We start from the raw sequence: 26,893 nt of genomic DNA on the forward strand, positions 1-26,893 counted from the left end.
TTTGCTGCCACTCAAAAAATGTAGCCAATTATTTTAAAGTGGAGGGGCAGTTAGATGCCTGTGATGTCATAAGCATCAGTTTTTCAGATTTGGTTGTTTTCTTGCTGACATTTCTAAAAGAGGAATTTCTATGAGACTGAGATGTTTAGCATGTTCAGCACTTTTGGATGTTTGTGAATGTGGGTAGACTACCATTATTCATCAAAGACAAGGTAAAAATGGTTTTTCATTCTCTGTCCCCTTTAAATAAAGTGCAGGACTTGCATGATGTTAAAAGAGTTATTAAGAGTAATACGGCATGAAAACGTGAAGTTATTTTAATAGAGAATGTCAAAATATAAATAAATCATTTTTTTTAAATTTGCTCATTCTGACTCATTTTGCCAGCACAAGTCACAAATATTCAAGCTTCTTGTCACACATAAACAGCTGAAGTTTATTTTGTGAGCTGTAGGGGTTCAGAGATCAGCTGATGGTCATTAATGTAATTTTACAGTTAAGGAAATAATTTATAACAAACATTAAGTGAAGAGCAGTCAGCATATCAGAATCTAAACATTACCATTACATGATTAAAACCACAATACCTCAAAAAAACTCTGCAGCGTGATGAAGAGAGAGCAATGAGTGAATGAAAATATAAAGAGAAAGACATGAAAGCTTTTCTACTGGACATCATTCACTACAACTCAATGATGACAGAAAGACGAACAAAATATGCTTTTCATTTGGTGATGGGACTTTTCTGAACGACTCTGGGGTTTGTGAGGGGCATTCTGGGATAACATCTATTGTCTAACTAACTACTATATCTGAAAGACGTCAACAATACCACAATCATATATTTAAATATACACTCATCCTCAGTTCAGACACATCTCTGTTGGTCAGATTTAGAGATGTTTCGATACCCTTTTCTCTTCCTGATATCAATACCTGGGCTGGGTTCAAGTACTTGCCGATACTAAAGCCAAAAGTTTTTTTTATCGGCTAGGGCTGTCACATTTATGGAATTTGGCTGACGGTTAATTGGCTAATAAATTGTGACGTTATGACAATAAATCGCATTACACTGTCAGTTAAGGAGCGTCATCTGATACGGTCTCATTTATACAGGCGCTGCAGCTCCCCCTTGTGTTTTTTAAAGAGATGTGCAATCATTGTGGTGATCTGAAATCATAGCGATGAGGTCAAACAATCTGAACAACCCTAGTCAGATTAAATACATCATGAAACTCATATGCTAGAGTTTCAGCACTTCTGGTGTTTTGTATCTGCCATCAAACCCAACCAACAGAGAAAAGAGGCTTTACTACACTAAACTAAAATACCTTTAAAGAGATGCAGCAGATCATAGGGAGGTCAGAAGTAAACCTGCAGATAGCAAACAAACACCAGACAAGAGCAGAGACACTCGCCACAATTGAACAACGATCACTAACTGAAGGTCATCTGACACAACTGACAGTCAAAGAGAGAGAGAGAGAGAGAGAGAAAGAAATATCAAAACAATAGCAAAAGCAATGACTGACCTCCAGAGCAGCTTTCTGTACGGTGATCTGGCTGTAAACTCGAGCACCATCATCAGGACAGACGGTCTTCAGTTCATCTTTATTCAATGAGAAGAGCTGAGCTCCCGTCAGCACACCCAGACTGTCGATGGTCCTGTACCAAATCATGTCATGTGAATATAACCATGATGATCAGCGAGAAGGTTTTAAGTGACACAAGTTACTCACACAGCGCTGAAACCCTTGAGCTGTAACCAGGCTGTCACCTCCTCAGGCGTAGAGTCATACGTGACGTTTACTGATGGCAAACCGCTGCTGCTGGAGCGAACCGGAGTCTGAAACTTCTTCTGAGCACTGCGGCCCAACGTCAGTCTGTGCATCAACTCATCCTGAACCTCCTCCATGTTTGATTTACGACCTGACAGAGAGACAGACACATGGACAGTCATACATATATACATATATACACATACCTACACTGTCAGAAAAAAAGGTACAAAGTTGTTCCTTTTTCTGTCGCTGGGGTGGTACCCTAAAAGGTACCTTTTGGTACCTTTATGGGTATAAAACACATTGAAATGTTGTACCTTATGGGGTACAATATTATACTCTAAGGACCTATTGTGTACCTTAAGGAACAATTTTGTACCAGTTAAATTTTAGGGGTACAAAACAGTTAACTGTACCTTTAAAGGTACAAAATAGATCCTTAAGGAACAGTAATGTACCCCAAAAGGTACAACATTGTATTATGTTTATATACCTGTAAAGGTACAAAACGGTACCTTGGGGTACCACCCCAGCGACAAAAAAAGGTACAGTTTTGTACTTTTTTTTCTGACAGTGTATATACACACACACATATATAAACATATACAATAAGTGTTGGCATACGGTTGGCAGGCGGTGGTCTTTCTCTCTGATGGTCTCTCATAGTCACACTGTCAGATTCACTGCTCTTATTATGGTCTATGGTGTCAGAAGATGAAAGGTCCTGGGCTTCAGCAGCCGGTGGAGGCAGGGGGGGTGTGGGTATTTGCCCCGGAGCAGGAGGAGCTGGTGGTGGTGTCGGAGTGGCTGTTGGTGGGACGGGTGCGACCACTGGTTTGGGCACGTAGTCTGATCTCTGTTTCTGTTAAAGATCAAAACATCATCACATCACCAAACTAACTTCATAGATTTGACAGGAGAACACTGCTGGGTTGAAAGATCAAGTTAGTCAGCTACATCAATACTATACCATACTAAATACTCTGAGGTTAATCATCCACACACACTTATTAAGCAAATTAAAATGGTGAAATTAACTGTTCTCTGAATATTCATATTTCTGTTCAAACACATACTGAGACAGAAATACTGTTTGTGACAGCATGATTTAATAGACTGCATGTCAAATAAAGTTACCTCATTTAATTCGCCAAGTAATTGCTTGAGAGAGAAATCGAGAGTTAAATGAAATACAAGAACTGACATTCTGCACACACACACACATAAATTAACTAGTTAACACACAAGCAGGGAGATAAGCCATTACACAGAAAACTGACAAAAACTGAACACACACACAATTACCAGTGTAAATACATATATGTGTGTATCTACAGTACATGTGTTCACACACACACACACACACACACACACGTTTACCTTAAACAACTCAAATTCCTTCTTTGGCATCATTAGCTTTAAGATGAACAAAAAGAAAAATCACGTGACAAATGCAGATGAACTGAATAAGAGATGAAATGAAAGAGTAAAGGAATGGTGACATTACCTGTATAGTGTGACTGTATATGGGTTCCCCACGGCCCGTCACATCCATGGCTCGGCTCATCTCGAGGATGTTGTTTGGCACGTATCCTGTAGCACCTGCTCCATTCCTGACTTTCCACCACTGTTTCCTGTCATCCAACACCTCACAGCACACACATCACCGTCAATCAATCACATGAGCAGTCAACTGACAGCCAATCCACCACACACATCACTGTCAATCACATGAGCAGTCAACAGACAGCCAATCACAGCGCACACATCAGCATTAATGAATCACATGAGCAGTCACCTGACAGCCAACCACAGCGCACACATCACCGTCAATCAATCACATGAGCAGTCAACTGACAGCCAATCACAGCGCACACATCACTGTCAATCAATCACATGAGCAGTCAACTGACAGCCAATCACAGCGCACACATCAATGTCAATCAATCACATGAGCAGTCAACTGACAGCCAATCACAGCGCACACATCACTGTCAATCAATCACATGAGCAGTCAACTGACAACCAATCACAAGGACACATCACCGTCAATCAATCACATAAGCAATCAACAGACAACCAATCACAGCGCACACATCAGCATTAATCAATCACATGAGCAGTCAACAGACAGCCAATCACAGCGCACACATCACTGTCAATCAATCACATGAGCAATCAACAGACAACCAATCACAGCGCACACATCAGCATTAATCAATCACATGAGCAGTCAACTGACAGCCAATCACAGCGCACACATCACTGTCAATCAATCACATGAGCAGTCAACTGACAGCCAATCACAGCGCACACATCACTGTCAATCAATCACATGAGCAGTCAACTGACAACCAATCACAACGGACACATCACCGTCAATCAATCACATGAGCAATCAACAGACAACCAATCACAGCGCACACATCAGCATTAATCAATCATATGAGCAGTCAACAGACAGCCAATCACAGCGCACACATCACCGTCAATCAATCACATGAGCAATCAACAGACAACCAATCACAGCGCACACATCAGCATTAATCAATCACATGAGCAGTCAACTGACAGCCAATCACAGCGCACACGTCACTGTCAATCAATCACATGAGCAGTCAACTGACAGCCAATCACAGCGCACCATCACTGTCAATAAATAACATGAGCCGTCACACATCTTACCTCCAGCACTTCATCTTTCATCACAGAAAGTTCTGTGCTATTTCTGGCCACAAAGTCATATTTGGATTTGGCAAAGTTTCTTGTCTGCATTTGGCCATGAGCGTCAAAGTTTCTTGAAAGAAAAAAAATCAAGTCATGATAAAATGATTAATAAAACAAACAAAATCAACAGAGCTTTCTTATGAAATAAATTAAATTACTTTAATGTCAAGTAATAATAACGAACACAATTATGTAGGGCTGTAACGATTAATCGTGCAAATGCGCATTTTCTCAATGAATGAATTTTAACTATTTTACTGTGAAATCCCGGCACATCCCAAAGCCAGGGGGCGCTCTTGTGCAGAAACTCCCTTTGTGCCACAGAAGAAGTAGCATTACAAATGCTATTCCAGGAAATGTCTATACAGATATTTATATCACTGTTCTTCAAATTGTTTCAGGTATTTTCATGACAATAAAGAATATTTTGAATGTTTTTGTTTAATGAGTGTTGCTTTTTTAAATGCACTTTATAAACAACTTAGACTCATAATGATTTTAGATTGATAAGGATTTCGTACTGACCAAAACACCGTAGTGCACATACAAGCATAAACAACAGAATCAATTCAAAATCGCAATTAAGCGTTACAGCCCTACAATTATTTACCTGCTTAACAAACACAATACTTTCTATCTTTACTTCATAAATATACTGATTAACTAATAGTACACGAGATTGACCACTGCAGCTGTCGAGGAGAGTCTCAAAGTTCAGAAGATCCAAGAAATTAGAGAACCAACAATGAGAGAGAGAGAGAGAGAGAGAGAGAGAGAGAGAGAGAGAGAGAGAGAGAGAGAGAGAGAGAGAGAGAGAACCCTAAACCAGATTGAGTTTTTAAAAAAGAGAGAAGATGCTCTTCTGATACTACAGTCAGTTAAATATGAGATTTAACACACACACACACACACACACACACACACACACACACACACACACAGAAACAGATAGACAGACACACACACACACACACACACACACACAGAGAACCTTTAATCAGAAAACCTAAAGAAATCTGCCGTCTTTGATCACTAGTTTGACATGTTCACAGACAGCCAATTAATGACTTTTGCAATCAAAATTATCCTCCGACAAAATTCTGGCAGTGTCAGAAATTTTGTGAGACAATCCTGCTGTGTGACATCTCCCTACGAAAACCGGCAGATCAATAACCAATAGAAGCACAGAACCAGATGACGCAATTAGTGCGGCGACAACAACAAATCAACACAGACAAATGTCAAAAAGACCAGATAGACTGTACTGCAGAAAGAGAAACTTGTGGAGTTATGGAAACATAAAGAGTGTTTGTACAATGTGTCATCGCCACTGTATAGGATAAAAATGAAGCAGCCTGGAGAGAAATCGCCCTGGAAATACAAATGCCAGGTTCTCGTCTCCTTCGTTTTTTCTTCTTTTATGCTTGAGACAAGTCATGATTAAAATGAATGATAGATGTCGTTTCGGTTTGCTAGCCTTCGCTTTAGCGTGTGTTCGCCCAGCCGTTGTCGATCGATGACGTAAAACTGAGGACGCGTTTGTTTGCGTGTGTCTGATTTTTAAAAGTCTTTAAACTCGTACAGTCTGACATTGATGGAAACTGAGATCATACAGTGTGACATGGACTTAACTACGATCTTGATCGCACAGTGTGGCAAGCAACAATCCTAAAGGACTTTTTAAAATCGCACAGTGTATACCGGGCTTAAGACAGACAGACAGATACAAACAGACAGACACACACACAGAGAGAGAGAGAGAGAGAAAAAAAGAAAGACAGACAGACACACACAGAGAACCTTTAATCAGAAAACCTAAAGAAATCCACACCCACCCAGACAGACCGACAGACACATACATACAGACAGACAGACACATACATACGTACATACATACATACCTACAGACAGACAGACAGACAGACAGACCAGACAGACACACACTTAGACAGACAGACTGATACAAACCGACAGACAGACACACACACTCACAGACACGCTCACAGATAGACAGACAAACACTTAGACAGACAGACAGTCCTCCAGAGCTGCACTGAGGTCACCTGCACCCAAACTGGGTGTACCTATCCACATGACAGCTGACCGCCTGTTTAAAAGCCTCCACGGCCCTGTCTGGCTCCAGCAGGTGTAAACGCTTGTATGAAATGTTTCTGATGTCATACCCGTCTTTAAGGGACAAATCCTGAAGGGCTGGCTGCTGTCAGGACACACAAACACCACAGCATCATATTACACTCAATGCACATCCATGACAACTCAGCAATAAGCTTTAAATCAGTCACACTGTCAGTGATTGACATGATGTTAGTGTTGATGTTCAAGTTTAAATTGAAGCTTACAGTAAGGACCGGAGCATGGTCTCCTGCTCTCTGAACCTCAGCCTGGACCAGCTTCTCAGCCAACTGAGCTACGTCCTGCTCACGAGACACCAGCACCGGTGGCTCCCAACCGTCACGAAAACGCAGCGCGTGAGGAGGGAAAGGATAATCCTTTGGCCACTCTAACCTGATGGACAAACAGACAGACAGACAGGAAGGCAGAGTTTCAATAAACGCATTTCTCTCTGTGGTTTAAAAATGACGATTTCTCAATTACCTGCATTTTGTCCATCCGTCTCCCAGTGTGACCCACAGGTATCTCTCGTCCTCTGTGCCTGAGGTGTGCAAAAAATCTATAGCTTCTCTGGTAAGCAGAGGTACAATCACACTTTTAGCCAGATCAACACCTCCAGAAGTCTGAATGACCTGAGAGACAAAAACAAACAAACATCACATCTGACAGAATCGGTATAAACAATGTGTGTTATAAAAAAATCTATAGTCCACTAGCAGGTCTCAAGTCTAGTTAGGGGTTGTCCATCCGTTTTATATGCTAGCAATCTGTCGTGAGGATTAGCAGCAATGTTGTGAGTTCATCATTCAGTACCAATCTCAGAGGACTGAATAAAAAGTGAAGGAGATCCACAGCACTCGGGTTCTGAATGTGCTGCTTTAACTTCCCCTGCAATGACAAACAATACATCACATCACAACGAGAAAATATTCATCATCTAGTCTCAATGATTTTCTCCAGAAGGAAAAATAACAATAAAATTAAGGCACATCAGACAACAGAGCGAGCAGCAACATCTTAGATTATAACACAATGATATTGACACATATTCTTAGCTTTATAAAAATGTAATGTCCAGTTATATCATAAAAGCTGGAAGTTTCCCTCACCAGTAGGTTGAAAGCGTGTTTAAATTTCTGGAAACAGTCAACAAACTCATCCTGAGATGGAGGTTTAGATCTCAGAGTCAAAACTCCCTCTGTTAAAGAAACAAACACACAAACACATGAGCTGCACACAACAGTGACATCATCACACACACACACAAGCTGTACACAGAATCTGATCTGGTCTGATTTCGTCTCACCTCCAGGACTTTTCTTTTTACTCTTCTTTGATTTCTTGCGTTTGGAGAGCTCATTAAAGGCCTCTGCTGCTTTCTGTAGTTTGGTGACAAAGTGTTCGATGTCATCCAGAATGTGATTGAGGATTTGCTGTAACACACGTCACTATTTTAAAATATAGTTAAGTAGGTATACACACAGACTCATTCATCTCACAAACAATCTCCCTCAGACTCGATCATGTTACTCATCATTATAGACTCAGGATATAAGACACGCATGTTAACTCTTTCGCCGCCATTAACGAGATATCTCGTCAATCAAGAGAAAACGCTTCCTGCCAATGACGAGATTTTCCGTCTTTCCGCAATACCACTATTATCCACCAGGTCCGCAACTTTTTAAACCCCGAAGTATTGTCTCTGCTTTTTGCTCAAAATGTGGTGTTTTTGCAGAAACCTACCCATATTCAAAAGCTGATTACAAAAGAACCACTGAAGGTATGATGAAACATTTTTTTTTGTTTGAAAGCAGAGGGTCTGTCATTTGGTATATTGTATGTTTATATATTTAAAGAAGAACATCTTCTGGAAGGCATTAAACTTTGGGGAAAATCATGAAAAATGCTGGCGCTGGCTGGCAACTTTTTAAAAAAACGTTGGCGGTGAAAGCGTTAAGATGACGGGTTCATCTCATTGGCGACATATCTGTATAAACACATACCACATCTCTGTCGATCTGTGCTGCGCTCATCTCCAGATGTCCTTCAATCTCTGTGTAATGTTTCGGTTTATCATCTGAGGACACATACACATAAGTAATGATAGAGGTCAGTTAATGGACCTCAATACAGGGACACCAGCGATTAACACATTTGACTTGACTCACTGTTTTGCTGCTCATTGGTCCAGGCAGACCAACTGGCCACTCGACTCTTGGCATCCGTTTGATTGACAGGTCCCGGAGGCTCGGGGGCGGGACCTCCCGGAGGCGGAGGGATGGTGCCGTTGCTCTTTAGGATCACTCTGACACAGAACAGAGATGTGCATGATGTGTCACCATGGTAACAGCATCATCATTTTTCTAGCGGGTCAGTGATGGTCTTACCTGAGAGCCTCTGGTCTTTTCTTCGCTTTACCGCCCTTGTGATCACTGATGGCGCTTTCAATGTCCAAGTGAATTAAATTGGCCTGAGGGATGCAAAACGCACATATCGTCACATAGATGGGAAATATATTAATGTAAACGGTATGTTGTGAGACCTCTAAAGCACCTTGATGTCATCACACTGGAACAGGTGCAGGTCCGCTTTACCCTGACCGGATTCTTTACACACCAGTGCCAGGATGGAGTCATAGTTACAGGAGTTCATGACGCCCTGACAGTGTTGGATTGTGCCTAGAGGAAAGTTCTCCAGCTCATTCTGAAAAACACAACAACACAAAAACAAACTCAATATATAAGACTTGGTGTCCTCAGAGTGTGTATGTGAAGTTTTAGGTCAAAATACCCATCAATATATATATGAATTATATATTTCTTTATTTGTTATGTACCATGTTGTTAATGTCATAGTTTTTGATCGGAAATAAACAGCGACACAAGGTTCTGTAAGTTCGTGTGATCACTTTGCACTATGGAGATGTTAGCATGTCTCTAATAAGATCTGTCACAAACACAATCACTGCACGATCCCATGTGTTGTGTCTTATTAACTCACTGTCATGAATTGTGTGCAACATTTTTTGTCTCCCTCTTCGCGTTTTGTTCACTTTCCCTGCTGCTAAAAAACTCTTAAGCCTCTTAAAAGTCCTCGTCCACACTCCTAACAATTTTGGACCTTAAGACTTTTTATAAGGGTTAAGATACTTTCTGAATTTTTTTATTTACTAGCATGTTTTCTTTCATTTTAAGGGGAAACACCCACATTTCTATGAATTTTATTAAAATGTTGTCACTAGGAGCAACTTTGCGATTAGCTGCTTCAGCTGTGTTTGATTAGGGTTGGAGATTTCTGTGCTTTATAAATAAAATTGTTTTTAAAAATGATTTTTAAATCATATTCCAACAATATTACAACATTTGATGTTTTGCGGTTCTTTATTTCAACCTTATCAGCTCAAGGGTTAAAGTTAAGTTCTTATGAGTCCTCTTTAACGTTCAGATTTCTCTCATTCAGTGAAGTTTGGGTTTGTTATTGTCTCTGTTTGATCAGTCTGAGGTGTTCACAGTGGTTATTAACGCATTGTATCATCTGTGTATCATCACCTTGGTGTCTGTATCGATGAGACTGACAGATTTCTCATCCACCTGTAGTATCATTTCTTGGGTCCACACCTTGCCTTTAGCATCTAGCAAACGCAGTTTTCTGATCCCGTCATCGATGGTTAACATTGCCTCCTTACGGTCCATCACAAATGTGGTGAGATGCTGAAAGAAATTAAATCACTTATATGTATATCATAAATTATTTTAGTTTGATAGACTGTCATGAAACAATCACTTTGATCAGATACAACAACAGCTTCATCTGAGGAGGATTGCTCTATCCTCTCAGATCTCTCTTTCTCTTACCTCTACATGATAGTGAGAAGTGTCCGTCAGACTGTTTATGTTGTTTTTTGTATAGGTTTTTCTTTGCTCTGAGGAAAAATCATAACAACACTGATCAGATTTTAATATACCACACACAACATCTGTCTACAGGAAAACTATCTGAGGAACTGCTGAGGAACTCTCTGAAGAAAACTAAAAGCAGATCAGAAGACATCAGGAAGTGTTTTTATTGCTGAAAACTCTTTCAGGGAGAAAGACACTGCAAATGCACAGAAACACACAAACAAACACATTTGTGTCTCCATCCGGATCTACCTTTCTTTTTGTGTTTGGCAGATGTGTGCAGGAAATAAACTCCATCTGTTCCTGAGAGTGATGTGTGGAAAAGAGGAACAATCATGATGTACAGAACAGTGACTGACACACACACACACACGCACGCACACACACACACATACGCGCGCACACAATTTGTTGTGCTACCGTTAATTTATGAGGTGTGTAAATCAGTATAAATCTGAGGTTGATTTGTGTGCAAGTGTGTGTAAATGTGAGATAAGTGTAGTGTTTGATGATAAAGGCCTGCAGTGTGAAGATAAGGTAAAGCTGTGCAGTACATTGAGTGAACAGTAGAGGTCTCAATGGAAACACTTACCATACAGAGCTTTAGCACTCGACCTTCTGACATCAGGAGACAGAGACCTGTGTCCACTGAGAGAGAAAGAGAGATCATACAATACTGAAAACACCTAACACTGGCTGTGTGTGTGTGTGTGTGTGTGTGTGTGTGTGTGTGTGTGTGTGTGTGTGTGTGTGTGTGTGTGTGTGTGTGTGTGTGTGTGTGTGTGTGTGTGTGTGTGTGAGGTGGAAACTTAATCTGCTATATATTGTGTTAGTCACACTAATTGTTAGACAAATCAATAATAAATGTGTTGAATGGTGGCAAGTGAGATCAGAGAAGAGGAAAGGTTAAAAAGTGTTGCTCATGTTTGTTTTTGTTTGTTTGTTGTGCTTATTTTATTTTATATCTGACAGATAATTGACACAATGACTTACTTCATCTGTGTTTGTTGTGATTGGACGCCGTTCATTTCTGGACTGTAGATGTGCACACAGCTGCAACACAACACACAAACTTTATCAGCTCCTGGGGCCGTATTCACAAAGAATTTTAAGGCTAAAAGTAGCTCCTAACTGGCGAATTTAGGAGCAACTCCTAAAAATAATGGGCGTGTCACTCCTAACTTTAGGACTCCTAATTTTTTTCACTAAAAGTAATTCACGAAGCATTTTAGCCCTAAAAGTAGCACCTAAGTCTGGGACAGCTTAAAAGAAGTCGAGAGGACTCCTAACTCACTAAGACCTATTCACAAAGGATCTTAAAATGCCTTAGGTGCTGATCCTCCTTAACATGGACAGTTTCACCAACTCAAAAGCATTGCACATAACACTTAAAAGCACACTTTAATGTAAGCATATTGTTTATGACATTTGTTTCATAATTCATTACATTCATGACAAGCAGGAAGTTTTTTAGAATTACATGAAACAATAATGAAATTAAATATTTAATATTATAGGCATACCTGTTGCCATGCTAGTCTGTTTAAAGGCTGCAATCTCAACCCTCTACTGCGATTGTAATGCATATACCACCGCCTCTCGCATTTGTCCGGGGTCCGCGACATAAGCGGGAATGTTGCATTGATCTGCAACAAATCCTCTCCCATCAGTAATGCGCGGGTTGATCCGAAATGAGCGGATGTATGCGGTCACCCGCGGTTACGAGTCATCCAAAAATATTTTTTATGATATTCGGGTCGCGTTCCGTCGGGTCGTTTGAAATAAAGATGGCAATTAACTATTAAACAATTACTATTTAAAAAAATGCGGGCCAGGGAGCGGGCGGGTTAGTTGAAAACGTTGGTCGGGTGCCAGTTGTTTTGTACATTGACCCGTGCATCACTTTCTCGCATGTCTCACGCTTAGTTTTGCTTGATATCTCAGTGCCGAATTTCCCTTTTATTACGTGTCTTTTTTCCAGCACCAACTGGGCCAGCAGCAGTAACTGATCCTGCATCCATTTGGGCTTTCTTTTTCGTTTTGGCGAGTTCATAATCCACCATCATTTATTTATTACACTATTAGGCAGGCTTCTTTAATATGGGCAACATTTCCTTGTTTTAAGTAGTCTATTTAGGCTAATAGGATGTACATTAATCAAGCAAGTGTTAATGCAATGTCGTTTTTTATTATTAGGCAATTGGCGGTTTTCATTTGTATTAGGCTACCTTGATTTAATTTAATTAAATTCACGACTTTTCTTTTATATATGCATTTCGATGGCATTACTATTATTATTTTGTATAGGACACAGACATATTTCGATATTGTAATTCCATGATTTGGTGCGTCTGTGTTAATTCCGCATGACAGCCCCTGTCATCTAACAACCAATCACCGTGGTCATTGCGAGGCAGCTCGTGCATGAGAATTGACGTCATCCGTAGCAACGAAGACTCACTCTTAGTTTAGGAGTTATCATTTTTCCTTACTAAAAGTAGGTCTGAAAGGCGTTGTGAATAACTTTTAAGAGAAAACTCCTAGCTAAAATCTTTTAGTGCGATTTAGGAGTACTCTTAGTGGTAAGATAAAATGCTTTGTGAATACGGCCCCAGATCAATAACTCTGATCTGAACTGATGGTGTAAGGAGAGCGACACCAGCATGTGTACAGTAAAGAGGGGCAGAACATCCAATTATAGTCCAGGTCTCCACGGTAACCGTCCCTCTGTGCTCCTGTATGCAAGTGTGTTTCATTAGAGGGAATTAACTCAATCACAGCTAATTTTACTCTCACTGCAGTCAGGAATCATGGGAAAAAAAGAGCTGTCAATCAAAGAGAGTACTAATGATGTCATTCATATAGCTCAGGGGTCGACAATAAATCGGGCCAGTGCGTCACCATCATGAAAGTTTATCATTTGCACGTGTTTTAAGGCCATGCCTATTTAAATATTTAATCAAAGAATTCATTTATCCAGCGGTTTACTCAGACATTTTAATCAGATGTTTAAAATACAGTTACTCTGTGTGTGTGTGTGTGTGTGTGTGTGTGTGTGTGTGTGTGTGTGTGTGTGTGTGTGTACCTGGTAATTATCACGTTGTGGGGACCAATTGTCCCCACAAAGATAGGAATACCAGTGTTTTTGTGACCTTGTGGGGACATTTTGATGTCCCCATGAGGAAACAAGCTTATAAATCAAACAAGATGATGTTTATTGAAAATCTAAGGTACAAGAAAGGTTTTTGTGATGGTTGGGGTTAGGGAATGGGGTAGGTAAGGGGAATAGAAATCAGTGTTTCCCATACATAGGCTCTACTTGGGCGCTGCGCCCATGTAAATTGCGACCCGCCCAGGTAAAAAAAATCACTTTACGAATTTCCGTATTTTCTGAACTCGACTGGATGACCCGTGTTTTGGAGAGAGAGAGAGAGAGAGAGCGCGAGAGAGAGAGAGCGCGCGAGAGAGGTGGGGGTCGGGTGACCGTGAAGATGATGCACGCGTCATAAACTCATCATCCAGCGCGGCAAACTGGATCAACTGCAGCACATACGGAGCAGCCAGGGAACACACTGCGACCAAAATGGTCGCATATGCTTATGTGCATATATGTTTATAGCATCTAAGTTGGCTTCATTTTGCGTGCAAGCATGTTGTGTCTCTCCGGTTGAGTGTCCGTTCACGTGCTCTCTGTTTCTCAATAGGGACTTTAAGCAAAAGCTGGGAATGGAACGGCTACGGCGACCGGAAGTAAGCTGTCAGACCACCGTAGCCAAGAACGTAAAAATCACTAAGCAAACGCAAACAGGACACCGCAACGCGGTATTAATTCATTTATTAAGATGCAAAAATATGTCATTTAAATCTTTTGTCAGAAGAAGAGTTTTTACTATTGTATGATGTAAATAAGTCTAAAAACCTAGATTTAAGCAATACTGAAAATGTTGAATACTTAAAAATCTTTAAAATTAGCTTAAATTTAAAACATTCGAACACATATTATATAAAATACTGGTACAATCATAAACTGATGCAATTACAATGTCATATGCCATAAAACATAATATTTATTTACATAATCTCTCACGTTGTAGCGACCACGGCAAATCAGCTGTTCTCCCGTAGTAGACCGTTACAGTAGAACGTCGCAAAGTAGCAGTTAAATTCGCGCATGCGCAATACAACGCCAGAATGCCGTTGCCGTTCCACCAGAGGCTGTTGCTTAAAGTCCCTAATGAATTGGGCGCGACGCGAAGCAACCTCAGTGTCACATTGTATCCTTTCATGTTTGTGAACTTGAGCAGAGTTTTACCATTAGAGGTCTTTTTTCACTGAGGACGCGGGACCCGTACGGTTCCGGGTTTATATTTTAAATGGTCAGATGGGTCCGGGTCGGTCCTAGTTCATTACTCGCCCATGTACGTGCCCTTACTTCGGGTCCCAAGTCTGATTAATATTGTGTGTAAAACCCGAGTCGATCGGAGAACGGCCGTGAGCGCTACCGCGCTAAAGCTCGAGTGCTGTTTTAGCGTGCCTCCGGTTTCTATGGCGATAGCAACTGGCTCTTGTCACGACCACGCGCCGCTTCATTTTCTTTATCCCATTTTTTAATAATCTTACTATTAATAGACAATATCTTTACTAAAATCTAAACAGTTTGCACAGAGATTGTAGCAAAAAGCAGTGCTAATACTGAATGAGCAAAGCTCTAGCAAAGCTGTAATGTAAAGTCTGTCATCGGGACAGCAAGTAGACTTTTAAATCTGAAATAATTAGTGGATTAAGCTTTTTTTAATCTGCAAAAGAGAAATAGAAAGCCGAAGCAGTAAAAGTGCCTCTCTTATAGAAGTTATTAACATTATAACATCAGTCACATTTATAATCTATAGACCTGCACTGTCTATATAGGCTATAGTATACATTGTATATAATTGAGTTTGATAAAAGGGGTCATCAAATTGCTTTATATATCAGTGCAAAAACATAAAGTGTTTTCGTGGTGCTTTGACAAACAGTGTCAGCTTTGTTTATGGCAAAAAAGGTTTGGGGTGGTTAGATTAATGAACTATAATGTGAATTAATATGAATGTTTTATAAATCAATGTATTGTGTTATGTCACACATTATTAGTTCTTTGTTACATGTATAGTAGACCATTTTTTGTCGGTGGATAATAATGATTGCCCTTTTCACCAGCTACCACCACAAGTAAATTTCAGATCTGTGGGAAACACTGAATACAGTTTGTATGGTATAAAATGCATTACGTCTATGGAATGTCCCCACGAAACATGGAACCAGAATGTGTGTGTGTGTGTGTGTGTGTGTGTGTGTGTGTGTGTGTGTGTGTGTGTGTGTGTGTGTGTGTGTGTGTGTGTGTGTGTGTATGATGCTTTTAATTCACCGCTACTCCAGTGAATTAACTCTATGAGAGCCATACCATTCAGTTTTTGTGACCTTAAATATCTTCATATATGCATTTGTTTTTGCGCATAAAACTGTTGAATATAAAAGGAAAACTTTGAAATTAGTGTATAAAAACGTTAATGGCGCTTTTATAATAGTTTTCTATAGCATGACAGTAACTACCACGAGTAATGCACAGTATCGGATTTAGATCAGCCCCGTTAGTCCGATATCCGAGTCCGACCCAGCAAAAAAGGTCAGCATCGCTCCGATACCGATCCAAAGTATTGGATTGGCCCACCCCTACTGAAACGTACAGTATTGTTAAATCAATCCGAAAACGATATCATTTTATGTGTGTTCTGTTTTTATTCTGTATTTATTTGTGCTATTGCTCTTTTTTATTTGCTTTACAAAATTTGAAATTTAGGAGGTAGGCTAATAGTTTTTGTTTTAAAAAACTAGACTATTTTATTTTAGGGCTTTTTGGTGGAGCCAGTGATAATTATGGTAGGGCCAGTAAAAATATGACCACTGGTCTGACCGTGCCAGTAGAAAAAAATCCTTAGCATTGAGCCCTGTAGCTGTCATCATCATCATCAAACCAGAGAGCCACAGACAGACATCAACAACAGAATCCCAACACAGACACATCACACATCAGAGATGTTCTGGTCTACACCACACACGTAGTACACAGATGTTCGGGTTTCTCAGCTGGCCACAAGCTCATCCATGAAACGACAACAATCAGAAACACATGACGACACCATCAAACACATTTCCACATGATAAACAACGAGCTGTATCATAGATAATAAACATAAAACTGGCATCACTGCTATTAGTACAGTATAAATGAAAGTAAATGCAACACTTAATAGTGATGGCCCTTCTAGTGATGGAAGTTCTGCCTTCTAGTAAAAAGGCCAATCATCAATCAGTAAAGGAGGAGCTCTGGACAGAGTTTGTAAGGTAAACATAATCAGCCATTGCAAGTAACCTGGAGGAAACGTGTTTTCAGCACAATTTTTACTTAAGTAACAAAAGTTATGCTACAGTTTAAGAACGTTTGGAAAGATGTTGTTTACATGTGTATAACAGCAGATACATCTATAATCCCAGGATCATCCACCTGAAAATCCACCAATCACAATTATAACAGGTGCCATCATATCAAACATTTACACTCAGTTATGCATTTGGCAGACACTTCAATCCAAAGTGACTGAGAGCCTTTTTTGCACCTGGTCACTTAATGCATTTTCTTTGATCATATAGCTATCCGATCATTAAAAGACACAAGTGTAAATGCCCTTTCTATAACCAATAATAGAGTCCAATGACACACTTGATTATATTAAAGGTTCCATTCTTTCTGTGATTTTGAAGCTTTGATTGTGTTTATAGTTTGCAATATAACACGTGTTCATGTTTCATGTGTAAAAAAAACATCTGTATTTTTCACACAATTTACTTATCTGTATAGCGCTGTTATTATCCCTGTCCTTAAAACAGGCTGATGTCTTCCTTGTTCTATGAAGTCCCTCCTTCAGAAATACATAACGAGTTCTGATTGTGTAGTTTTTTAAGTGTGTTGTGATTTGATAGGAGCTTAGCTTACCGTTAGCTTAGCTGGCGACTGACGTATTCCTGTGGGCGGAAGTTAGTCACAAAACTGTTCTACTGACGTCATTAAAGCAGGAATATAGGGCTGTTGTCCAAACGGGCCGTCCTCTGTAGGCTTTGAAAGGCGAATTCTGTTAAAGAAAATGTATTGCCTAGCAGTGAACTTTGAGCTTTATCTTTTTACAGGTATTATTTATGCTATTATTGCAACATTACACACTAACTAGGGTTTAAAAAATTGGATCAGAAAGAACGTGACCTTTAAAAAAATAAAACTTTGAGAGAACGTTTTGTTAAGCACTTATCCCCCCGTCATCATCACACCGTCTCACTCTCTACTGCTCTGTAAGGCACGCTCCAGCTCGTGCCTTAATGCCATTGCCAACATACAGTAAAAGTGCTGCCTTTTGTTGAATGAACATCATCACAAATCAGATAGCGGTCCAATCAAAGAAAACCCAGGAAATGACCAGGTGTAAAAAGGTTCTTACAGTGCATTTATTAAGTTATACATTTTATTAGTATGTGTGTATACTGGGAGCATGACCTTTTGCTTCTAACACCAACTGAGCTACAGGAACACAAAATCACTGCTTCATCTTAAAAACTTTGTGCAGCTCACTTCTCTTGAACAAATGATGATTAAAGTGTAGATATGAACTATTATACACTTACAGTAATACTGTACACTACACTCCCTGAGAGACAATTCAAAGATGAAAACACTTCACTGTATTAATCTACACAACTACAGGGATTCATAAAAACTATTCAATTCATCAATTATTGTCTAAATCCTGTCTGTGATCAACGGAAAAACTATACACAGCTACACACAACTAAAACACAGCTAAACAACTACACACATTTACACACAACATAAACACAGATAAACAACTACACACAACTAAAACACAGCTTAACAAATACACACAACTACACACAACTAAAACAGATAAACAACTACACACAGCTACACACAACTAAAACACAGCTAAACAACTACACACAACTAAAACACACCTAAAAACTACACATAGCTACACACAACTAAAACACAGATAAACAACTACTACACACAGCTACACATAACTAAAACACAGCTACACACAACTAAAACACAGTTAAACAACTACAAACAGCTTCACACAACGAAAACACAGATAAACAACTACACACAGCTACACACAACTAAAACACAGCTAAACAACTACACACAGCTACACATAACTAAAACACAGCTACACACAACTAAAACACAGATAAACAACTACACACAAATAAAACACAGCTAAACATCTACACACAGCTACACACACACACAGCTGCTACACAGATCTGATTCTGTAGGTAAACATCTATGGTGTATTTAAACACGCATGTGTATTTTAAGATGTATGTCAGTAGTACCTGTGAATATGAAGCACACGCCGAGTTTCTCCTGCTGTAAATTCTTTAAGAGGATTTAACAAGAGATTTACAAACTCACACAGGTCTGCGATTATCCAACACAATGAATGCTGGGATACAGAGATACCGGAAAGTTTTTCAACATGAGAGTTAAACTGAACCCCTTTAATCTTCTGAAATAGAAAGTATTTTATAATGTATAAGATTAAATCTCTAAGTGTAAACCAGTGCTGGTTAATGTTAAGCCAGTCAGTTAAACTAATCTCTTCTCACAGTGAGTAACAGTAGGTCAGTTGAGATGTTTCCGGATTTATACAGGTGAGCAGATGAATGCTTGGCAAACAATAATAATTCAATATAAACTCTGGTGTGTTTGTTTGTCAACTGAACGAGAGTACAAAACTTTCTTGCATTTAAAAATCCTCAGATGATTTAATCCTGTTGTGTTTCCAGGCTGTCTATACTCACAATACTCTGTGCAAACGGCCCTGATCCTATTAAACAGACATATTAAGAGCTTTACAGTCCTGCAGCAATACAAAATACAGTTTTAACTGAAGCCCTTACTGTAATGACCGTCTGATTAAAGTCAATAATAAAATGACTACAGTATAATAAACACAAACACAGAGTTTAATCTCAGTCTTTAAACTTAAGTCGATGTGAGGTCAAATGTGAACCTCTAAAAACTCTTACTGGATAAGCACTGCTTTAAATTCTCATGTCGTCCCTGCAGTGTGTGTTTGCGAAGCGTGAAACTTTTTTTCTGTTCAGAGTTCAAATCAGTTCTCTCTCTCTCTCACTCTCTCTGTTTGGCATTATGATTAATAAAGTATGAGAGAATGATCATATTCAGAGTGATGTAGTAATTTAAGACATTTTTTCATTAGTCTGAAAATCAGTTTCATTTTGAAACAAGACAAACAGCAGACAGGCATTAGTAAAACATGTATTATATGAACACATCTGAATGGCTGTGAATGAAAGAAGATGTTGGCGTTTTTTGCCAGTAGATGGTGTAGTTGAAAGATCTAAGAGCCAAACCCTGAGCTAAAACTCACAAACTAATCTGCTTCCTGTTTCCTCTCAGTCCTGATCCACCCAGAAAGAAAAGAAAATACTTTATGAAACCTGTTGCTCACTGGCCACTTTACTAGTAGGTACCTTGCTAGTACCGGGTTGAAGCCCCTTTTGCCTTCAGAACCGCTTTAATTCTTAATGGCTTAGATTCAACATGGTGTTGAAAACATTCCTTAAGCTACGTCCACAAGGCACCAGAGCACAGCTGTCACGCCTGTATGAGAGTCCTTGAGTCGGTTTGCCCTCACATGCAGTTCAGTTATTTACAGGTGAGACAAACGCATTCTATTACCGACCTCACAGGACATTTCCAGACTCACACCAAAATTTTGCTGTATGAACGCAGCCTTAGAGATTTTGGTCCATAGTGATATGATAGCATCACGCAGTTACTGCAAATTTGTCGGCTGCACGTCCAGGATGCCAATCTCCCATTCCAGCACATCCCAAAGGTGTTTGATTGGATTGTACTCCAGTGGGCTCCACAGTAGATTTCAGTGAACTCATTGTCATTATCCTGCTGGAAGTAGTCATCAAAAGATGGGTACACTGTGGTCATAAAGGGATGGACATGGTTAGCAACAATACTCGGGTAGGCCAATGCATTTAAACAATGCTCGATTGGTATTAAGGGGCCCAAAGTGTGCCAAGAAAATATCCCCCACACCATTACACCTCCAGCCTGAACCGTTGATATAAGGCAAGATGGATCCATGCTTTATGTTGTTTATGCCAAATTAGTGCTGCCTCACGATTAGTTGCGACTAATTGTTTGCAGAATAAAAGTTTTTGTTAACATAGTATGTGTGTTTGTACTGTGTACAATAATTATTTATAAATACACACACATACATGCATGTATATAATTAAGAAACATTTGCATGTGTATATACACGTTTATATTTATTAGGGATGCTTAACGATTAATCGCAATTAATCGTTAGCAGAATAAAAGTTTTTGTTAACATCATATATGTGTGTTCAATGTGTTCATATTTATATATATATATATATATATATATATATATATATATATATATATATATATATATATATATATACATATTTATTATACACAGTTTACACACATATGTGATGTAAACAAAAACTTTTATTCTGCTAACGATTAATCGCGATTAATTGTTTAGCATCCCTAATATTTATATATCATTTATATTATATATAAATATAAATATTTATTATATAAATATATTTTTTTCTTAAAATTATAATTGTATGTGTGTGTATTTATTTATATAAACATAATTATTATACACAGAACAAACACATATACTATGTTAACAAAAACTTTTATTATGCAAACGATTAATCGTGAGGCAGCACTATGCCAAATTCTGACTTCTTGATCTGAATGTCGCCGTTGAAATTGAGACTCATCAGACCAGGCTGAATTTTTTAATCTTCTACTGTCCAGTTTTGGTGAGCCGGTGTGATTCGTTTCCTCAGTTATCTCTTCTTAGCTGACAGAAGTGACACCCAGTCTTCTGCTTCTGTAGCTCATTTGCTTTAAGGTTCAGCAGTCAAAAATGTTCCTTCACACCTTGGCTATTTAAGTACCTGTTGCTTTTCTATCATCTGGAATCAGTCTGCCCATTCTCCTCTGACATCAAAAAAGCATTTTCATTCATTCACTGGATATTTCCTCTTTCTGACCATTCTCTGTAAAGCCTTGATACAGTTGTGCATGAAAATCCCAGAAGATAAACAGTTTCTGAAATACTCAGACCTGCCCATCTGCCACCAACAACCATGCCAGTTCAAAGTCACTTAAATACCCTTTCTTCCTCATTCTGATGCTCAGTTTAAACTTCAGCAAGTCTTTTACCACGCCTAGATGCATAAATGTATTACTGCCAACAACAAGCTTTTGAACGGCTGTACCTAATAAATTGAGTGTATATTCACATGACATGATGACCTCTGACCTAGAGACATCAGACATCGCCCTGTGACAACAATCACAATCAAACATTAAAATGACCCAATGAAAACAATCACAATCAAATTATGTACTGTGTTTGACAGCATATCTGTCTGTTCTTAGGCCATCAAACTCTTATTCTCCATCTATAGGGTTAATTATAAATTAACATTGACGAATTTCAGCCATAAAAGAACATATTCAGCATTTCCTCAGATTTAACTCACTACTGGAATTTTTTCCCAAACCATAGTTAAAAAAAACATATAGAATGTAAACCTTGATCCCATGGCCATGTCACCGTGGTAACCAGTTAGCTAGGGGTTTAAGGACAGCCCAGGAATATTTTACAGGCACTATAAATGACAGAGACAGAGAGGATTGTGGGTAGAGGTGTGGCTGGTTAAAAAGGTTTTTCAGATGTCCAGTGACACACATCTATGATGACGTTTGTAAAAGCAGAATAATGGGGAGTGTCCAAATATCTTCATTTATTTATCCAGAATAAACTTTTACAGCAGAGTGGTAATAAAGCTACCACAAATGCACTTTAAAATGACACAAACAACAAATAGTTTTATTCAAACTGATGGCAGACATCGTCTTTCAAACACTGTCAGTGATTCATAATCTTCTGTTGTTGTGTTGGATCTAACCAACCAGATATTTATTCAATCTCTTACTTTGTGTTCAACAGAAGAAAACAACACACGAGGCTGAAAGCACATGAAGGGTCAGTAAGTTTATGTCATAACCAGCTGAGACCATAAAACAATGCTTTAGAAGATGATCAGAAGAGAAGTTTGTTCTGTGTGTCTACACTCCTGTGATAAACTGAGCAAACACAAACACACACACACACACACACACACACACGCACACACACACACACACACACACACACACACACACATCCTTAACTCACCATGACCACACCAGGCACAAACACACTCAACACCCTAACATCTGTGTCACGGCAAATGATTTTAACAAAAAAGTTCAACAAAGAACTGCCACCTTCAAAAAAAAAAAGATATTCATTTACACACAGATAATCAACTCAGTCCATAGCCCCGCTATTTTCAGATAATCCGACGGAGTAATCTGTTTTTAACCATGTCTATAGGAGTGTCAGTAGAGCTACTGAGGAACAGGTGCGACACAAACACACAGATGTCTGATGAGAGCGAAACAAGAGCAGGTGGAACTAGACCCATCTTGACCTCTGTGACTTTCAGGAACCTGATCTGACCGCACCCACATCATGAGGTCAGGGCTTACAGAAGTTATATCACACTGAAGACGATAACCCTATGACAACAATCACAATAGGGGTGTGCCATATCATACTGTCCATGATAACACCAGTTTAATTTTTTACATGGGATAAATGTCATTTCGCAATGTAAATGACGTATGTCGCATTTATGTTTCCTAACACGCACAGCAACAACACCTGAGAGCAAGAACAGCATGTCAGCAACACTGTCGAGTACAACAAGTCTGTGAAGGTACACAAGGAGGAGATACTAGCAGCTGATGATGTGCGGCCCAAAAGTAAACAAATGACTCAACCGAGCATCATTGTGCAAATAACTTTAGTTACTGTTAACCTGAAGGCTTAAGGAGTTGTGTTATATAGGGAAAACATTGCCAACTCGTTTCATTGTGATGACAGAACTTTACTGAATGAATTTAAATTAAAAAAAATGTTCACATTTAGGAAAATCTAGTTTTTACTCTGTTTGTTTCTTCTGTGATTGCTGCGAGGCATTGTGCAGCTTTCTCCTGGGTCCTAAAGTACACTCAATTTCTCACAACACACGCAGACCATAGACACAGACAGATGACTTGCTGATTTGTCCTGTGTTTATATGAAAATCTGATTTATTCACTTTTGTTTTATCTGAACTACTAAATGTTCCATGATTAATATAAATGTCATTTATTTGATTTTTATGCGTACAAAAGTGCACTACATGTAAAATCAATTTTAAATTGTTAGCTTATGACTTGAGTTACTTGGATCTGTTGCGAGTGTATGGGAAATCAGTAGAAGATCTGTGGTAGTGTCATAGTGATGTAAAATTTTCATTTCATCTCTAGTTTGTACTTTGTTTACATTTGACTCATGCTGCTGCTGCTTCTGTCACCTTATGACAATGGATTTACACTCCAAATTAGGGTTGTGACGATAAATCTCGTGTCCCATTAAAAAGACCTGTCTGAAATCAATTCTGAATCTCAAGGCTGCGATTCTGGGTGAAGAAGTCCTTATCAATTTAAAATCATTATGAGCCTGAGTCGTTTATAACATGCATTTTAAAAAGCCACACTTGTTAAATCATTCAAATCATTCAAAATATTTTTATTATCATGAAAATACCTGAAACAATTTGAAGAACAGCTATATAAATATTCTAAATTCATCAAACATCAGATCATACGACATAACCCTAAGACAACAATCACAATCAAACATCAGAGATAAATAACCTTGTGACAACAATCACAATCAAACATCAGAGATAAATAAATAACCTTGTGACAACAATCACAATCAAACATTAGACAATTTGAAGAACAGCAATATAAATATTCTAAATTCATTCATTGAGAAAATGCGCATTTGCACGATTAATCTGTACAGCCCTACTTCGAATAAGGTAGTCTGTCATCAATGACAGCTCATTAAATGGAAAATGGCCTTCCTTTTTCATTTTTTATACTGTCATAAATATCATTAAGGCAAATATTCTTAAAATATCATAATTTTTAAGGTTGTATTGCCCACCCCATGCCAACATCACCCTATGCCAAAAATCACAATCAGACATAACCCAATGACAACCATCACAATCAAACATCAGGCATCACCCTACGACAACAATCAAACATAATCCATACCCTAAAACAACAATTACAATCAGACATCACCCTACCTCAACAATCACAATAAAACATCAGATATAATCCTTAGACAACAATCACAATTAAACATCAGATATAACCCTAAAACAACAATCACAATCAAACATTACCCTATGACAACAATCACAATCAGACATCACCCTACGACAACAATCACAATCAGACATCACCCTACGACAACAATCACAATCAAACATCAGATATAACCCTAAGACAACAATCACAATCAAACATTACCCTATGACAACAATCACAATCAGACATCACCCTACGACAACAATCACAATCAAACATTACCCTATGACAACAATCACAATCAGATATCACCCTACGACAACAATCACAATCAAACATCAGATATAACCCTAAGACAACAATCACAATCAAACATTACCCTATGACAACAATCACAATCAGACAGCACCCTACGACAACAATCACAATCAAACATCAGATATAACCCTAAGACAACAATCACAATCAAACATTACCTTATGACAACAATCACAATCAAACATCAGATATAACCTTTAAACAACAATCACAATCAGACATCACCCTACGACAATGATCACAATCAAACATCAGACATAACCCTTAGACAACAATCACAATCAGACATCAGAGATAAATAACCCTGTGACAACAATCACAATCAAACATTAGACATAAGTCTATGGCAACAATCACAATCAAACATCAGAGATAACCCTATGACAACAGTCACAATCAAACATCAGACATCACCTTGTGACAGCAATCAAAAATCAGGCACATGCAACGTTCTAAAGAGCCGAATGCTGTGTCTTATATATGCAAAGTGACAAAACAATGTCACACTTACAGATTGGTTTACAATGGAAAGTTCTTTCTGTTGATGATGCCAAGTTTAAATTTTTTGGCACACTTGTTCTTTGTAAACTGTCTGAAATATTTACATTGTTTAACAACCAGTCACACACACACACACACACACACACACACACACACACACACACACACACACACACACACACACACACACACACACAGTGTTCTGACTGCTAATTAATCATCAAACTCTGTTTAACTATGTTTCATATTTCACTAACCTCAGTTCACTGTGTGTGCATGCATGTGTGTGTGTGTGTGTGTGTGTGTGTGTGCGTGCGTGCGTGCGTGTGTGTGTGCTTAACAATATTTTGGGGACAATTTTTTACTCTGTACTTGCGAGCTGTCTGAAGCTTTTTTGTGAGTAAACACATGCTGTATGAAGCTTTGTGATGCAGCTTTCCTTGCACATGGTTTAGTGCGCACACACACAAATTTCAACAGTGCGTAAATAGCGCATTGACATGTTTTTGCGTCTTCTTTGCTTGAATATTTAAATTATCAAAACACTTGCAAATGATAAACTTTCAAAGCTTTGTTTATGCTGGCCCTGGCCATCGAGCTATCCTTATTGTCCTGCTCTGTACACGATACTACAGAAGAACCTTTTTGGACTGCACGGTTCGGTAAAGAACCTTGAACATCCAAAGAACCGTTCTGTTCCACAAAAGGTTCTTTGTAATGGAAAAGGTAAAGTATAAAGAACAGAAGTTAACAAGATAGAGATGGCATAAGGGTCTCATTATGACAAAACTACATTAAAGATAAATTGTGACATTCATCTAAACATGCTGTCAGTGTAACCCAGAATCTTTACTACAGTATGATTGCTCAATGCCTACAGGAAGTAAACTCAGCAGCAGTTATTGTGCTCTCAGGTCAGGAGCAGCTGTGCTATGAATAGAGGACAATAAAGGACAATATGACTTTGTAGATAAGACAGAGGAAACACGCTGAATGAACGAACATTTGGGCAGAATGACTGTAGATGTTCTGGATCTGTACATGTGACTGGTACTTGAATAGTAATAAAAAAAAAAAAACACAATAAAAAAAAGTAATATATGAAGTGAGCAAGCACA

At 38.8% G+C, this 26,893-nt stretch overlaps 1 protein-coding gene across 5 annotated transcripts in view; it reads right to left on the reverse strand.

Moving 5' to 3' along the window:
* The window catches only part of eps8a (EGFR pathway substrate 8a, signaling adaptor), a 33,349-nt gene that overhangs the window by 1,859 nt on the left and 4,597 nt on the right, over positions 1-26,893 (reverse strand). The window contains exons 2-22 of one of the 5 annotated variants that reach the window (XM_065263433.2): positions 11,537-11,596; positions 11,136-11,191; positions 10,499-10,566; positions 10,193-10,354; positions 9,198-9,347; positions 9,032-9,114; positions 8,813-8,949; positions 8,648-8,721; positions 7,948-8,074; positions 7,751-7,839; positions 7,455-7,529; positions 7,125-7,273; positions 6,869-7,034; positions 6,593-6,726; positions 4,467-4,578; positions 3,289-3,429; positions 3,162-3,197; positions 2,919-2,942; positions 2,406-2,643; positions 1,740-1,929; positions 1,533-1,665 (exon numbers count right to left, since the gene is read on the reverse strand). In XM_065263433.2, coding sequence (XP_065119505.1) covers positions 1,533-1,665; positions 1,740-1,929; positions 2,406-2,643; positions 2,919-2,942; positions 3,162-3,197; positions 3,289-3,429; positions 4,467-4,578; positions 6,593-6,726; positions 6,869-7,034; positions 7,125-7,273; positions 7,455-7,529; positions 7,751-7,839; positions 7,948-8,074; positions 8,648-8,721; positions 8,813-8,949; positions 9,032-9,114; positions 9,198-9,347; positions 10,193-10,354; positions 10,499-10,566; positions 11,136-11,191; positions 11,537-11,571 — 2,379 coding nt within the window. In that variant the 5' untranslated portion in view covers positions 11,572-11,596. The remainder of the gene's footprint in view (positions 1-1,532; positions 1,666-1,739; positions 1,930-2,405; positions 2,644-2,918; positions 2,943-3,161; positions 3,198-3,288; positions 3,430-4,466; positions 4,579-6,592; positions 6,727-6,868; positions 7,035-7,124; positions 7,274-7,454; positions 7,530-7,750; positions 7,840-7,947; positions 8,075-8,647; positions 8,722-8,812; positions 8,950-9,031; positions 9,115-9,197; positions 9,348-10,192; positions 10,355-10,498; positions 10,567-11,135; positions 11,192-11,536; positions 11,597-26,893) is intronic. The other 4 variants (XM_073813693.1, XM_065263436.2, XM_073813694.1 and 1 more) reach the window with 4 other exon arrangements.

This window comes from Paramisgurnus dabryanus, chromosome 1 (assembly GCF_030506205.2).
Source record: "Paramisgurnus dabryanus chromosome 1, PD_genome_1.1, whole genome shotgun sequence".
NCBI lineage: Eukaryota > Metazoa > Chordata > Actinopteri > Cypriniformes > Cobitidae > Paramisgurnus > Paramisgurnus dabryanus.